At 40.0% G+C, this 15,898-nt stretch overlaps 1 protein-coding gene across 1 annotated transcript in view; it reads right to left on the reverse strand.

The window, feature by feature from the left end:
* ddr2a (discoidin domain receptor tyrosine kinase 2a) overlaps positions 1 to 15,898 on the reverse strand; it is a 43,758-nt gene that overhangs the window by 21,655 nt on the left and 6,205 nt on the right. The window contains exon 2 of the mRNA XM_080860558.1: positions 1,435 to 1,542. Coding sequence (XP_080716684.1) covers positions 1,435 to 1,540 — 106 coding nt within the window. The 5' untranslated portion in view covers positions 1,541 to 1,542. The remainder of the gene's footprint in view (positions 1 to 1,434; positions 1,543 to 15,898) is intronic.

The following is a 15,898-nucleotide window of genomic DNA, read 5'->3' on the forward strand; positions in this document are numbered from 1 at the left end:
TACTGTATCTCTGCTCACCAAATGTTGGCTTCTGGTTGCCTTGTAAAGTATAATTGAGCCTTACACTGACATCACACTTTCCTCTCCACAAACCACCCATGGATGTGAGAAAGAACTGTATGGTTGCACATGGCAGACTGGGATGGTTCACTATCAAGCAGAAGGTGGAGGAACAATAGGAGTTGCTATGTGCTTGCTGTGTTCATAACTAAAACAAGGCCATATTTAGAGTCTTTGAAGTCCCTCTCCTGACATTGATTAACCCCCCTTTCTCGAAATTACATATTTAGTTTAATTTTAATTAAAAAATGGCGAAGATGTAGCTCTACATCTTTACATCATATAGTATTAGCAGAATTATGAATATACAAAAGTGTCTCTCTCTTTCTGCCTTCAGTTTGACTACATTAGATGCACTTTGGTCCCAATCGCCAGGGCTGACTTAGCGCTGTGCTGTTAGGGAGAAATGTTTTGAACACCATAGAAAGTCTCTGAAGAAAGCCATCTAGTTTATTATAAATAATATCGTACTATATGTATATGTATAAATTATAAAAATGATTATAAAATATACATACTGATGTTACCCTTCACTCCTGACAGGCAAGTTGGCGGGATTGGCTCCTTAGGTTTGTGACATATGAAACCCAGAAGCAATTGGTACACTGCAATTCCAAGCTGGAAATACTCAGTGAAGGCATTGACTGCTTATTTCGCTCATGATATATTGTGTATAATATATATAAAAACACAATATGGACATGTTAACAAGGTTGACCAGGCCAAAAAGAACGTTAATCTTAAAAAAAAGAATGTGTTAATCGCGCGATAAAAAAATTAACGGCCTTAAAATGGGTTTGTGTTAAAGGCACCCAGTGCAACTTTCGAGGCTTAAAAATAAACATTCAATTATAGTCTTTTTTACACGTAGTAAGTTTCAATAACTCCATACCATTACATACCGACATTCAAGCAGCAAAGATGAGACGTCGTTGTGTGGTGAGAACTGATAGAAAATCGATAACAACAACAATCGCCGCCATTTTCTTTATTTTTTGTAACCTACAATAAATAAAGCAGGCTTCCAGTCAATGGAAAAATGGCTTCTCCCCACCCGCGATTGTTGTTGTTTACGATTTTCTATCAGTTCTCACCACACAACGACGTCTCATCTTTGCTCCTTGAATGTCGATATGTAATGGTATGGAGTTATTGAAACCTACTACGTGTAAAAAAGACTAGAAATTGAATGTTTATTTTTCATTGAATGTTTACATAAAGTTGCACTGGGTGCCTTAAACGCCGTAAATAACGCGTTAAACTGACAGCACTAAAAAATAGACATAGACCTTTTTAACCTAAGCATACATACACACACATACATGACGTAAGCATGGTTATAAGTCAGTGCACTTCCAGTGGGAATTCTCTTACCTGGGTTGACTTGAGTCCTCACAGCTCCCAACAGATAAAGCAGAAAGAGAGGCGGAAGCTGGGTTTTCCATGGGCGCTTCATCCCCAACAGACACCAGGTCTTCATATCTACAAAATAATAAGAGATGAATATTATTACAAATGAGAAAGAAATACTCACAAAATACACACGAAAAAGACTAAATACATTCAATAACAACCAATTCATAAAAACAGCAACTTAAGCAGCAGATGTTCCAGGTGTATCATGTTTCAGTACCATTCCCCAGGATTTTGAAGTTTAATATGCATAAAATGAGGAGCCCTACAGCTCGGCCATAATTCAAGATGGAGCTACAGAGCTGGGTAATCTCGTGGGGATAAAGAGATGAGGCAATGACATCAATTATGCTGTAAAGCCAGAGAGCGTTACTGAGGAGATGGCTTTAATTAGGACATTAAAGACCGCCGAGGAGACTGGATTTTCCTGTTCTTTCATCACTTCTAAATTTGGCCAAATGGAATTAAATGGCCTCAATTGCTCATCTGCACAGTTAGAATGGTAATAGCTCTCAGAGGAGTTATCTTGGCAAACAATTTCATATTTTGGACAAATATAAATGGACATTTCAAGAGACACTTCTCTGTGCTTATGTTACAGATGCTTGGTAAATGTCCATGTGTCTTTTTATGTTTGTTTTGCAATGCAAAAATGACTCCACTCAATAGACTGTGACATGGGGCATTTTCTTTCATGACAGCATACACCTCGACAGGGAGGAAAAATAAATACAGCAAGGTACACATCATCAGTGGATGGTAGGCGGTCAGAGCCACGTGTCCGACAGACATTACCTCAGCCGGAGAAAAGAGCGCGTGGTATTCCCTGTGCCAACAGGAAAGGGCCATGACTCAAGGAGCAGTTAACATGTCACTGTTAGCCTAGCCTAGCCTGCCCTATTAAATGTTATCAGAATGCAACCAGCGTAGAGGTGGTACTACATCAAGCCCAGAGGACCACAGGAGCAATCCAAACATGGTATTTCATGGAAATTCGCTTGATGTGATCAAATAATAGTTTAATAATATAATAGTTAATTATAGTTTACAACAGTAAGCTCCTTGCTGATGTGCTGTTGCGCAAGTGTGCATGTGAGTGTACACACGTCTACGTTTGTCTGTCAGTCTACATTTCTTGTGTTTGTGCATTTGTTGTTGTGTGTGGGTGGAAGAGTTAGCATCTTATCTTATGTTCACAGTGTTCATGATAGCCATAAGGTCTACTGTCTTTCATCCATACCCTTGCAGAAGTTGTTTGTGATGGAGCATTGTTAATTAAATGTATTTAGATGGAAAGGCAACCATTTTAATGTCCCATGAGGTGGCAAATTAAAGTGTTTGGTGCTCAGTTTTGTTTTATTGAGGTTCTTTCTCACTTTATAGGAAACACCATATGGGGTTTATAATGTGTTATGTAAGCAACCATACTAGTAAAGAACATTTTGAGTAAATTCTGTGTTCTATGTTGTATAAGTTGTCTGTTGTCTGCCTTCTTTCTTCTTAGACTATAAAAGTTAGAATCTTGCATAGACAGAGGAACATCAGGCATAGATCCACAACTAACCTAATTTACCGAGCTGGCCAAAAGCTGAATGAATAACTAAATGTATCTATAATTCTAATAATATTTCCAGATCTCTATCATTTAAGATGCTTGATATGTATAGATAGTGCTTAATGCGTGAACACAATATTAATATAGAGCACTTTTACTCCAGTCATTTAAATCTGAGTTATTTAGAGGAAAATATGTTAACTTCCTTATGCTATTGGTTGGGGACTTCCCACAGTGGCCCATTGTCTCACTATCACATTCAAGAACTCATACCCAACAACCGTTGATCCTGAGTAGCAGGATACAACAGTAATGCACAACTGGCTGGTAACAGGCACAACACATGCCACAGGTTGTACGCGGGAAGCCAGAAGTTAATACTTACTCAAGCACTTTTTCATATGGCAAGAATTTACACAATATAACCATTTTGTAAGTCAACAATAACAATAGAGAACCCACAACATTGCATTTACAGGGAGTACCTGCTGGACACTTAAAAAAGCAAAAGGAAATTCTTGTCTTCGTTCCAGACCAAACATAACCCTCCCTTTAATCACCCTTCATGGGAGTGGCCTATAGATCACCATGACAAATGCAAACGCTTTCCTTAAACCCTAAAGTCTAGCCAAGAAAGCCCCTAACTCTTCAGCCCGAGACAGAACCAATACACAAATTACCCACAATGAAAATACTCATATATAACTGGTCACATGTTAAGCTGTTCTTCGATTATAAGACACTGCAGATCTTCAGGGAGGGGTTCCTGGCAAATGTCTGCATTAAATTATTCTGAAGAATGTGCAGTCTACCTTGCACTAGGACTAAGAAGTAGCAGTGAACTGTGTTGTATTTCTCAAAGGGGTTTCATACAGAGACTTACTCTTACTACTGTGGTTATACACTGAAGGTCTGTGAAATATTACAAAAGTGATATGAAAAAAAAATAACCTAAATTACCATCTTCTGCTGTCATGTTAAAGGTGCTTCTTGTGCTTTAAATGGATATGCTGGCTTATTAAGAGTTAATGTGAAAATGTAAATGTGTTTACTTTGTGATTTCTGGAACTCCACAGCATGCTATGGAGACTCTCAGGTTCTTTTAAGTGACGTAGTGACACAGCAAACATAATCTTAAGGTCAGGACTTAGTTACAAACACTCTTTAATGACTCTTTATAGAGGATTCAAAGACATTGGAGCAGAGGTCCTGGGTTATCCAGTAAAAAAGCGAGACTAAAATGAAAAGTCTATGAATATTGACTAAAGTATTATAAAGAAGTCACAGATTGATGCAATGATTTAAAATACATTTTGGAAGAATTGAAGGGTACACTGGAAAGTAAATTGAATGGCACGGGTGAGGTCATCTATTATTATGGCATGTAAAGATATGGAGTTTGTCAGAATGCTAGGAAGGAAAAGCAAGGTCAGGCCAAGTCGAGATGACAGGTTGAGATAGAAAGACTGCTTCGAAGAAGCAGCTGCCATTGGAATCGGGAAAATGGTGAACAGAGAAAAATGGAGAAGGCCAGAGGTGAAGAGTAGACTGGCTACGCTACACTACGCTACGGAGGGCAACGCTCCTCAGACAAAGAAGGAAGAAGAAACAAGTTAGGGCTGCATTCTACAAGGATCCATTTAAGTTTGTGAAGGCTGTATTCATTCAAGAGAAAACGGTCATTTTGAGAGAGATGAAGGAGAGGACCTAGAGGAGAATCTGCAACGGCGTCATTCTCACAATCAGAGGCTTATGGAACTTGTCTTACCGGCAGACATTCCTCCAGTTGGAGAGAAAGGTTCACTAATGGACGATGACCCGCCCAGGTGGAGAGAGGTGCAAGATGTTGTTTGTTGTGCGAGGGCTGTGTCGGCGACTGGTCCAGATGGAGTACCTTGTCATGTCTATAAAGGAGCGCCTGATGTTTTGAAGTATCTATGAAAGTTGAAGGTGATTGTATGGGAAAAAGGAGCAATTCTGAGGATATGGAAATGGGTTGGTGGTATTTTCATTCCAAAGGAGCCAATTTCGACCTACTAGTCTTCTTAGATCTTCTTGCTGGTCTCCCATTTGAAGCCAAAATAGCTTGATAGATATTTCTGTTCAGAAAGTTGGAATCCCATTAATTTCCTGATGTTTGGAACATTTTGCTTCAAATTCAGGCAGCAAGGACAGAAGACCGTGTGGTATTTTTGGACTTTGTTAATGCCTTTGGATCGTTGCCATACAGTCTGTTGTGGAAGGCACTCCCTGAGAAGATTTCAGTGATAGTCAAAGCATATTTTGAGGATATTCAGTAGTGCTCAAACACAGGTAACTATACCACATCCTGGCAACAATTGGAGATTTTGGGTATCATGGCTGGATACACTATATCACCACTTGCTTTCCCTATGGCAATGGTGGTAAATATAAGGGCATCTAAAGGGGTTGTTGGTGGTTATCAGTTCAGTTTTTCATCTTTTAAGTTTGGCTGTCCTTTCACATTAAAATAGTCCTTTCATCCACTACAGTGGACATGCTGTTAAATACAAATAAAAAATAATTTAAAGTATAAATGATAAGATTTTTAACCTAAAATGGGCAGGAAATCACAAAACATTCATTGGTTCCCAAGAGGATATAGGTAACATACAGTATAGTGCCCTGAACATTTTGTTACGGGTCATCATTTTAACATTTTGATAATTACAGTGCATGAAATGCCCTGTATTGTTATTCCTAGGCATTTTCTTCTTATTCTTCTTACCTTTTTCTGCGATTAATTCAGCTCGAACCGCTTAACTTACAAACTTCGTTCAAACTTTGTCGCGTAGGTCTTGTAAAGGACACTTATGCTATGTATTTTTCACTTTTCTAAACTTTATACTTTTTAAGATATTAAATAAAAACGAATCTAAATTTTCCCATTGACTTACATTGGGCCATTATGACATCATAATAGGGTCTTTAAACTGGCTTGCCCCTGTGCTTCACTGACACCTGCGCCAAATCCAAGGAACCTCTTCTCTGTCCCTCTCAATTTAAGTGTAACTAGGAACATTAAGACACCTTCCATTCTCTACTTTTTTTTCTCTCCATCTCTCCATCTTTCTCTCTATCCCTCTCAGTCTACTTTCTCTCACACTCAATCTCTCTTCTTCACTCCATTTTTATCTCCTTTTTACAATATTTTTACTCTCTTTTTCTCTTTATCCAGAGCCACTCTTGTTCACTCTTCTTTCCTTCTTCCACTCTTCTTTCCTTTCTTCACTCTCCTTTCTTCTTTCCTTCTTCTTTCCTTCTTTCACGCTTCTTTCTTTTCTTCTTTCCTTCTTCAACTATTCTTTCCTTCTTTCACTCTTCTTTCCTTTCTTCACTCTTCTTTCTTTTCTTCTTCCACTCTTCTTTCCTTTCTTCACTCCTCTTTCTTTTCTTCTTTCCTTCTTTCACTCTTCTTTCCTTCTTCCTCTCTTCTCTCCTTTCTTCTTTCCTTCTTCTACTCTTCTTTCCTTTCTTCTTTCCTTCTTTCACTCTTCTTTCTTTTCTTCTTCCTTTCTTAACTTTTGCATTTCATGCACTGGTATTTTCTTCAGGAAATGCATTTTCTAGTTTTACATGTAATTGCTTAACATGTCTCAACACAACAACATTACACAACATTATTCCAACCAGTGAATTACAGTGCACAGCTCTGCCTGCTACCTGCTGTCAGTCATAAGAACAATATTGAGAGACAGGTTTGAGTGAAGCTCACTTTCTGTAAATACATCAACTTTGCAGGATGCCTTTGCTTACAGTCTGTTGCTGCTAAAGTATTACAGTAGCCATTCAGGATGGCCACTTGGTTAAAAGTTGAGTCAGCAATTATAATTCAATACACTTTTTTGTCCCTTTTATCAATTTCAGCTGAAATATAAACAACCTTTCGCCACAATTATGGACTCTGCGTTGGACATGATATCAATGGACAATTGTCCACATGTGGTATAGCCATTATGGTACCAATTGATAGAGCATGATGTGAATGGACATTCTGATGTCTTTATCTGAGATCTGCAATGAATGTGACTTGTGTTCATTATTTCATCCTTCATTTTTTTAATTGACAAATGTATCACAATCAGAGATAACGAGGAAAGTGGGCAGGTTCAGTATTCCTGGACCGAGCTACTGTTACACGATGAGGGTAGACCCGCTTCTGCCAACCCATTATGGTAAACACATTCCAGTCAGAGTGTGAAAAAGAATGAAGTATGTAGGTCAGTCTGCCAGAGAGAGAGAGAGAGAGAGAGAGAGAGAGAGAGAGAGAGAGAGAGAGAGAGAGAGAAATGGGGCATCAGAAGACAAGTGTGGGTGTTGGGCCAAAGGCCTGTCTGCATTTGTCATATTAAACCTATTCCATCTCAAAATCTGTGTGTGCATGTGAGAAGGCAACTCGTAGCATATGGAGCTTGTATCAGCTTGTATCAGATGTGCCTAACCATAGCTTCTTTTGATATGAAGAGATCAGAGTGATTTCAAATGGAAAAAACAAAGTGTGTGTGTGTATGTGTGTGTGAAACAGCAGGAAATAAACCCAATGGGAATCAGAAATGTTTTCTTTTTCAGATGGTGAGATCTGTGCTTGTTTGTTTGGTGATGCAGGTTAAATTTGCTAAAGAAAATAATGAACACTGCCAAAATGGATGCAAAATATAAAACTGATAAGTAGCTTGTTTGCTGTACAAATGTAACGTTTGGCATCGTAAACAACTAAAATGGTCTGTGGCTCTGACTAGATTGTCGTCAGCAGCTATTTGGCTTTGTCTGGAAAGGCTCAGCTCACATTTCTCCAATCTAATGTAAATAGATTTCCCCATTGCGTAAAGGCAATTCACAGTACTTATTTTAAAGTTTAAATAGTTACCGCAACACCAACAAATAATCAATTACCCAAAGCACCAACCAGTAAATGTGCAACAAAGCTTAATACTCGCTGATGAGGCTATGTAATCTCTAACGCTCCCCATTTGGATGCCAAAACAGTTCATTCCATTAAGCCCAGCTGTTACCTTCATGCATCTGGCTGTCGTCCCCTCTGTGTTTATTTACGTTCCTCAAAAGTACAGAAAAAAAGGTAACAATCTTCCCCTCCAGTGGCCCTCCAGGTGGCCCCTCCCCGAGAGTGCATCCAAAGCAAACAGACGCCGTTCGGTTCTGGGGAGCCTCTCCGCGTCCCCTCAGGTGTTACAGCAGCACTAGGGCTCCAGCCGGAGAGAGAGAGAGAGACGGGGCTTGTGTGCTAACCCACACACTGCAGCACACATAGAGCCCACGAGCCTTAGCACGGCCACCACCGGAGGCATTACTTATAAGCCTGAGAAAGGCAGGGGCGTGTTGCCATTTCAGCTGTGGGCTTTTTCAAATATATCTCAGGCCCAGATCTGTTCTCTCTTGGCTCAATGGAGGGCAAATCGACACAATGTCTAAGTGTGTATTATTTCAGTTTTTCTTTTGGAGAGGTGAAACCAACATTATTTCACCAATGCATCAGCCTGCAGAGACTCTGGATGTAGTTGGTCTGAGTGGATTGCAGTTGTTATTTTAATTTCAATTTGACACATACATAATACTGTGTACCCTAAAAGCATCAAACTTGCACCAAATGTTATGCTTAGAGAACCGTATCTCAAAATGAACTTTTAACCCCAGTAATACATGGTCATGTTATTGAAATGAGGCTATGTATATTTCAATAGCTGTAATGTTTAATGTTTCGCAAGTCAGGCAAATGTAATGGAAGTCCACTTTGATTCCTATCATATCTTGGCAAAGCAAGCAGACATTAAGAGACAGATACTTTCCACTGAGGCGCAAAAAAACAGCAAAGAACCTCATAAGACATAGAGAGCTGAAGAGAATCAAACATGTCTGACGTTTTGGGGGCCCTGGGACTTGAATGTAATAACACGGGTAATTTCTTTACATTCTTACAGGAACACATCACATTATGTTGCCCCAACAGTACTACGGATAGACAAAATAACGGTATGAGGTTTTAGTAATGTCTAGACCAGGAGAGATCCTTGTAATTGTATTCAGTGCATTTTTGAAACAGAAAGAAAACTCTGTGCTGGTCTAAACAAATAAAAACACGGTGTACAGTGAAGGGAACAACATAGCAGAACAACATATTTTTCTGGTTCTGATATAACAGCTGGCATGCACGTGAGTGTTTTGCAAAAAAGGCAAAAAGTCAACCTGTTTACTTCAGATAATTTGTAATTTATAACTGGTGTCCAGGACAACTTGACAGAGAGATCAGTTAGTGCGGTAATCCACACAAACAATAATAACCACTGGATCACGTGCCACATTCAGTCACAGAATTCCCAAATAGCTATTCTGACTGTGTTGACCCTCAGGTTGTGAAATCTTTCCCTCTGTCTGAAAAGACAGGATGGCTGTTGTGACTGGGTGCTTAGATTCAGTAATGAAATATTCAGGGCAAATAATGTTTTGGTACAGCCAGAAACAGGAAAGAGTGGAAAACAGATACTTCCATAGCAAAACCGCAGTGTGGGAGCTGAGTTTCAGCGCTTTCATTTAGGCAGATAACACTGGCCATACATACCAGCCAAAAACACCCCTGCCTTGGATTGCATCGTAACTGTGAGAGGAGTGCATAGAGGGGCTACTGTGGAGTACTTCCTCCCCAGGAATAAGGGTCATCAAAGCCATGGTCTTGTTTACTGCCCCCCCCCCCCCCCCCCCCCACAAATGGTAATAGAAATGGGTTTCAGTGGGCTGGTTGAGCCAGTACTAACCTCTCACAGAAAATATTGAATGGTAATGGTAAGAAAGATATTATAAATTCTTCAATCTGCATTACAGATTGTGTGGGAATCCACAGAATCCCTTTCTAGTGGTGAAGCTGTGATCCAACTCAAACACAATGAGCGGAATCAGATGTCAACATAGAGTTCAGGACATCCTCTTGTTTCTTAGTCTGTGGGGACATCCCTGCAACCTTAGACTCTATTCTGCCTTTGGCACTACAGCAGCCTTTAAGGTGTGGTTCAGGGTAGGTACATTTCCTTTCCTCCTCTCCTTCTCTCCTCCTCTCCTTCTCTCCTTATCTCTTTCTCCTTCTCTCCTCACTTTCTCCTCTCCTCCTCTCCTTCTCTCTTTCTCCCCTTCTCTCCTTCTCTCCTCCTCTCCTCTTCCTCTCCTTCTCTCTTTCTCTCCTTCTCTCCTCCTCTCCTCTTCCTCTCCTTCTCTCCGTCTCTCCTTCTCTCCTCCTCTCCTTCTCTCCTCCTCTCCTCCTCTCCTCCTCTCCTTCTCTCCTTATCTCTTTCTCCTTCTCTCCTTCACTTTCTCCTCTCCTCCTCTCCTTCTCTCTTTCTCCCCTTCTCTCCTTCTCTCCTCCTCTCCTCCTCTCCTCTTCCTCTCCTCCTCTCCTCCTCTCCTTCTCATTCTCCTGGTGTAAACACCTAATGACGGTTTGATTTTCACACATTCCATTCATTCCTATAAAATTACACTAAGTCAGCCAGGTGATACTAGTGTCCCCCCCCTCCCTGCACCCACTTAAAGCTCAACCCGAGACCACAAGTAGCTGTGAGGTCAGGTGGGTTATTTTGTTCTCGATCCTCCCAACATAATTATTAGAAGAAAGGTTATTGCTATGATTAAATATTTTTATGATCATTATTGATTGGGAATGCCTTGAAAGACTGGTATAATTTGGAAAGCATAGATCATTCAGTTCATCATCTATAAACTAGTACAAATCATGTTTGCTGTGACTAACACCTTGACAGTGACCGTACCCATAACCTTAACCTTTACCTTCAGTGTCATAGCAGATATTTGACCATTTGTTGAGTATAGTCATTAATGTAATATGCTGGCCATTTTTAGATTGTCATGGACTTAAACTAGGAGAGGAAAAATGGTGGAGTTGCAATACATTTGTTCAGCCAGATCGCCAAAATGACAGTACAGTCTCAACATGGCTTGCTACAAACACAGACCTTTTGTGATGAATCCTAAACACTCTCATGTTTAAAAAGCAAATAGGAAGGCTTTTATTTTTTGAATTTTCATTTTTTTTTGCTCTGACAATCAACTTCTCTTAGACAGGCTTCCTTTCCAACCCTGACCACACAGAGGGCCCATAGTGCATAGCAGGCCTCCGCTTCAGGAGAAAAGATAATATCAATAGAGCAAAACTAAGTCGATTTTATGCCACCCTCAAGCCCCATCAGTGTGGCCCAAAGGTTTGAGCAAGCAAACACTTCACTCTTTCACAGCTCGCTTTGAATGAACAATATTACTCTCATGCAAAGGAAGAAGAATGTTTGAAGCTCCATGCTAGGTCAACATTGCTTCCCACAGTGATATTAATGTCCACAGCCACTGGCCGATACTGTACAATGACATATATTGAAAAGAATTTTACACCAAGTCTTTCTGAAAGGTGCAGATCCATTAAGAAGAGGAAATCAGTTTTGACCTGAATACTGTTCCTATTGTGCTGTCTGATGTCTAAATAATAGGCCAAAACATTTCAACTGATTTACACAGTAGCGCTGTTTCCCCTGAAAATGGAAAAATATGTGACTTGACTAATAATATTAAGAATGGACTCTCTGGCTTATAGTTTCTACATAAAATAAGTAGCTTTCACTTCAACACCAATGTGCTACTTTTTAAACTCAAGCCGTAGTCTTTATAACACGGCCATGCGTAATTTCTGAAATGATGAAGGAGTTGATAATGTTGATATCCTGAGCTGATCTCTCTCGTTGATCTGTGATGAAAAACACTGCATAAAATGGCTCCACAGTATGGAATCAGATCAATGCCATAAATATTTTGTAATCTGTAATATAGATTTTGTATCTGTAATATAGATTAAGTATCTGTGAAACCATCTACACTTTTAAAACCTATCTACAGATACGGATTTCAAATACGAAATGTATCTACACTTTCAAAAACTATCTTCACTTTCAAAATCTATTTACAGATACATATTTCAAATACGAAATGTATCTACACTTTCAAAAACTATCTACACTTTCAAAAACTATCTTCACTTTCAAAATCTATCTGCAGATATGGATTTCAGTTACGCATTACGGATTTCTGTTACGCATTACAAAATCTTTTTGGCACTGTTTTTTACAGCCTTTCTAAAGAGCCAATCAGAGCTTTTGGCAGATTTTCTAAAGCGCCAATCAACACATTGTATCCTGTACTGACTAGCCAATCAGCGCTAGCTTGCTGGCAACTGCTGGCCCGCTCATTATTATTCAATACTTATAACCTAAATCTGCCACCGCTCTGCCTACTGTGCCTAGGGAGAGATCTGGGGTCTCCCCCGCATGGTTTGAATAAAATTCGGTGTACGAACGACTTGGGGGAAGTTTAACAAGCATGTCTTATGTCTGGCCCAAAGGGCTGATGAACACCTGTACTATTTAGTTAATCTTAGGCTCTGGCGATTCAGAGATCGCTTGGGTGCAGAACGCATTGTAACTACAGGGCTCTCAAGTGTCACGCATTGAGCGTGACAATCACTCATTTAGGTCTTAAGTCACGCACTCCCGCCACACATCGTATTTCTCACGCTGAAAAAAAAACTCTAGTATATTTATTATATGTGCCGGCCGCATCGCGTAAACATGACCTGGCTGCGCTGCGTTGCCCTGAATCACGCACGTCTCCCCGAATCACGTGGAGTTCTGCCTGAGGTGCCACTTATCAGCCAATAAAAAAAAAAGGGCTACACAATAGCCAATCAGAAAAAACGTATCTTCTGTATCTGGGTAAGATTTAATCCAACAACCAATGAAAATAAAGCATCATGGAATTGCGCGCGTCTGATCTCCGATTCACCTTTCGTTCACCTGAGAGGAAACCACTGGAGCTCCGAGCATCAATCTCTACAAAGAGTAAGTTGTCTCCTGTTTTAATGTAACAACAAATTCACAATAGTTTGACACAAGCAATGACAAGTTGACTGCAGTTAGAGAATATTTCCAAGATAACGAGCATCAAATTTTAATGAGTGTTTCAAACCAACAGAGTTTTGAGCTACAGCCTGCCTTTTCACCACAGCTTTGACTCCGAACTTCGTTAATAGCCTATACAAAATATATATAGCCTGTTATTCGAACGAATATTTGGCAGCCCTTAATATTAAATTATGTTATGGGCATTCTTTTTTGTAAATGTGTTTGCTCGAACATTCTATTCAGATTCCGAGGCTTCTTCACGCCTTGTGAAGTTGTGAATCGCGAGCTCATTAGGCATACTAGCATGTTATAAATATCCTGGACATGGATGCATTAATCATTGCATCTGTCTTTCAAAGATGTCAGGTAAAAAGCAATTGAGAATACTATCCTTCACCCAAAGAGGAAAGCCCCCTAAAAAGGCCAGATTAGTTGTGGAAGAGGAAGAGAGTTCAGGTGGAAAAGGAAGAGACCGTACAGGTCTTTCTCCCTCTCTCTCTCTCTCTCATTCTCATTCTCCCTCTCTCTCTCTCTCTCTCTGTAATTGAATAAATATTTTGTAGTTGGTTGAATTGTCAGTGCCATGTGTCCAATCTTTTCTGCTAGTCAGAGCAATTATTATTGACAACTACAAAACACTAATAATAATATGGGGGGGGGGGGGGGTGGTCTGTGGAAATGGAATGGGGGTGGGCGGGGGGCTGGTCTGTGGAAATGGAATGGAGGGGGGGGGGGGGGGGGGGGCGGATTAGCTCGGCAATATGTCACTCTTGCCTGTCTTCAACACTTGAGAGCCCTGTAACTAAGAAATTGGTCTCGCTTGCTGCCTCCACTGAGACGCTAGAAAACTCGCTTCCACAAAAAATACACAATAAAGAAGACTTCAGAAAATGGTTACAAATAGGCTACCCCAAAGTGCCATGAAAAGAAACGAAAATGACATTGCAAGGTGGTTTTGAAATCAGGCTGGTCATTATCCAGTTGTTGAGGATGCACTTAACGGTATACCCCCACCATCACTTTGCGTGTCTGGAGAACAAGACAATAGCAGTCTGTCTGCTAAATGTTCTCATCGTGATAATGGGTCATATGAATACTGTTCATGGTTAACTTAATAAAATGTGAATAGGAGATCAATCACGAAAATGCTAACGTTAGCTTTCGTTAGCTACCAAAGCAGATCCTAATATCTTCCATACAACGACAGGGATCTTTGAAACAGGTGGAACGAAGTGTGGAGTGCAAACCACTGACTGATGCGTTTTACAATGACTTTATTAACAACTCCAAATATAGGACTTCTTACTTGTGCCATTTCTCGGTCTCTGATCCATGACAGCTGCATACACCGTTACACTCAACTTTCCCAGTTCCCAGCAAGCTAGCGCTGATTGGCTAGTCAGTACAGGATACAATGTGTTGATTGGCGCTTTAGAAAATCTGCAAAAAGCGCTGATTGGCTCTTTAGAAAGGAAGTTAAGACAGTGCCAAAAAGATTTTGTAATTCGTAACAGAAATCCGTAACTCGTACTTGAAATCCGTAATGCGAACTGAAATCCGTAACTGAAATCCATATCTGCAGATAGATTTTGAAAGTGAAGATAGTTTTTGAAAGTGTAGATAGTTTTTGCAAGTGTAGATACATTTCGTATTTGAAATCCGTATCTATAAATAGATTTTGAAAGTGAAGATAGTTTTTGGAAGTGTAGATACATTTCGTATTTGAAATCCATATCTGTAGATAGGTTTTGAAAGTGTAGATGGTTTCACTATACAAAATCAATATTACAGATACAAAATCTATATTAAAGATTACAAAATATTTATGGCATTGATCTGATTCCATACCACAGAAGGATCACAAATGCTACATTAGTCGCTATTAAATAACAACTATGATTGGCCGCCAAATAAGATTATGTGTGCATTTGAACTAGTTTGGACAAGACACGAGGGAGAGATTATATGAAGGTGGCAATTATGTGTCCGAGCAATGCTCAGCGTCAGAATCTGTTAGCAATTAGTGGCGTAATGGTTTCCTTGCACTGCGATGGTAATAATTGACCCTGAAAATGATAGTGATGGGCCCCGCAATCTCCACAAGCTTCCCTCAGACTCCATGTGCTGAGTGGCTGCTGTTTAATCAAGGCTGCATCATGACTAAAGACTCATTCATCAAACACTCACAGGGCTTTAAAGATGGAGAGGTAGCAGCATGTCAGAGATACAGTGCCCTCCGCAATTATTGGCACCCTTAGTGAATGTGACCAAAACAGGCTATGAAAAAATATTTGTTTGCTGTTTATCCTCTTGGTCTTTCACTCAAAATATTCACAAAAATCTTACCTTTTCATTGAAATAAAATTATTGAAAGAAAACATTTTTTTTTTCATTAAATAAATACTATTCTCCTAAACAGGTGTGCCACAATTATTGGCACCCCTTAATTTAATGTTTTGAGCAGCCTCCCTTTGCCAAGATAACAGCTCCAAGTCTTCTCCTATAATGCGTGATGAGGTTGGTGAACACATGGCACAGACCTGAGACCATTCCTATGTACAGTATCTCTGCAGATCCTTCAGATTCTGAGGTCAACACATTTGCAGATTCGGCTTCAGCTCTTCCCACAGATTTTCTATGGGGTTTAGGTCTGGGGACTGTGATGGCCATGGCAAAACCTTTATTCTGCTGTCGGTGAACCATTTTTGTGTTGATTTTGAGGTGTGTTTCGGATCATTGTCCTGCTGGGAGGTTCAACCACGGCCCATTTTAAGCTTCCTAGAGGGGAGCTGTTAGGTTTTTATAACAGCCCCACAACACGTTGCCAAGAAGCCTTATTTTGGTCTCATCTGACCATATAACTCTAATATAAAAGTCTGACTTA

Source organism: Sprattus sprattus (assembly GCF_963457725.1).
Source record: "Sprattus sprattus genome assembly, chromosome: 2".
NCBI lineage: Eukaryota > Metazoa > Chordata > Actinopteri > Clupeiformes > Clupeidae > Sprattus > Sprattus sprattus.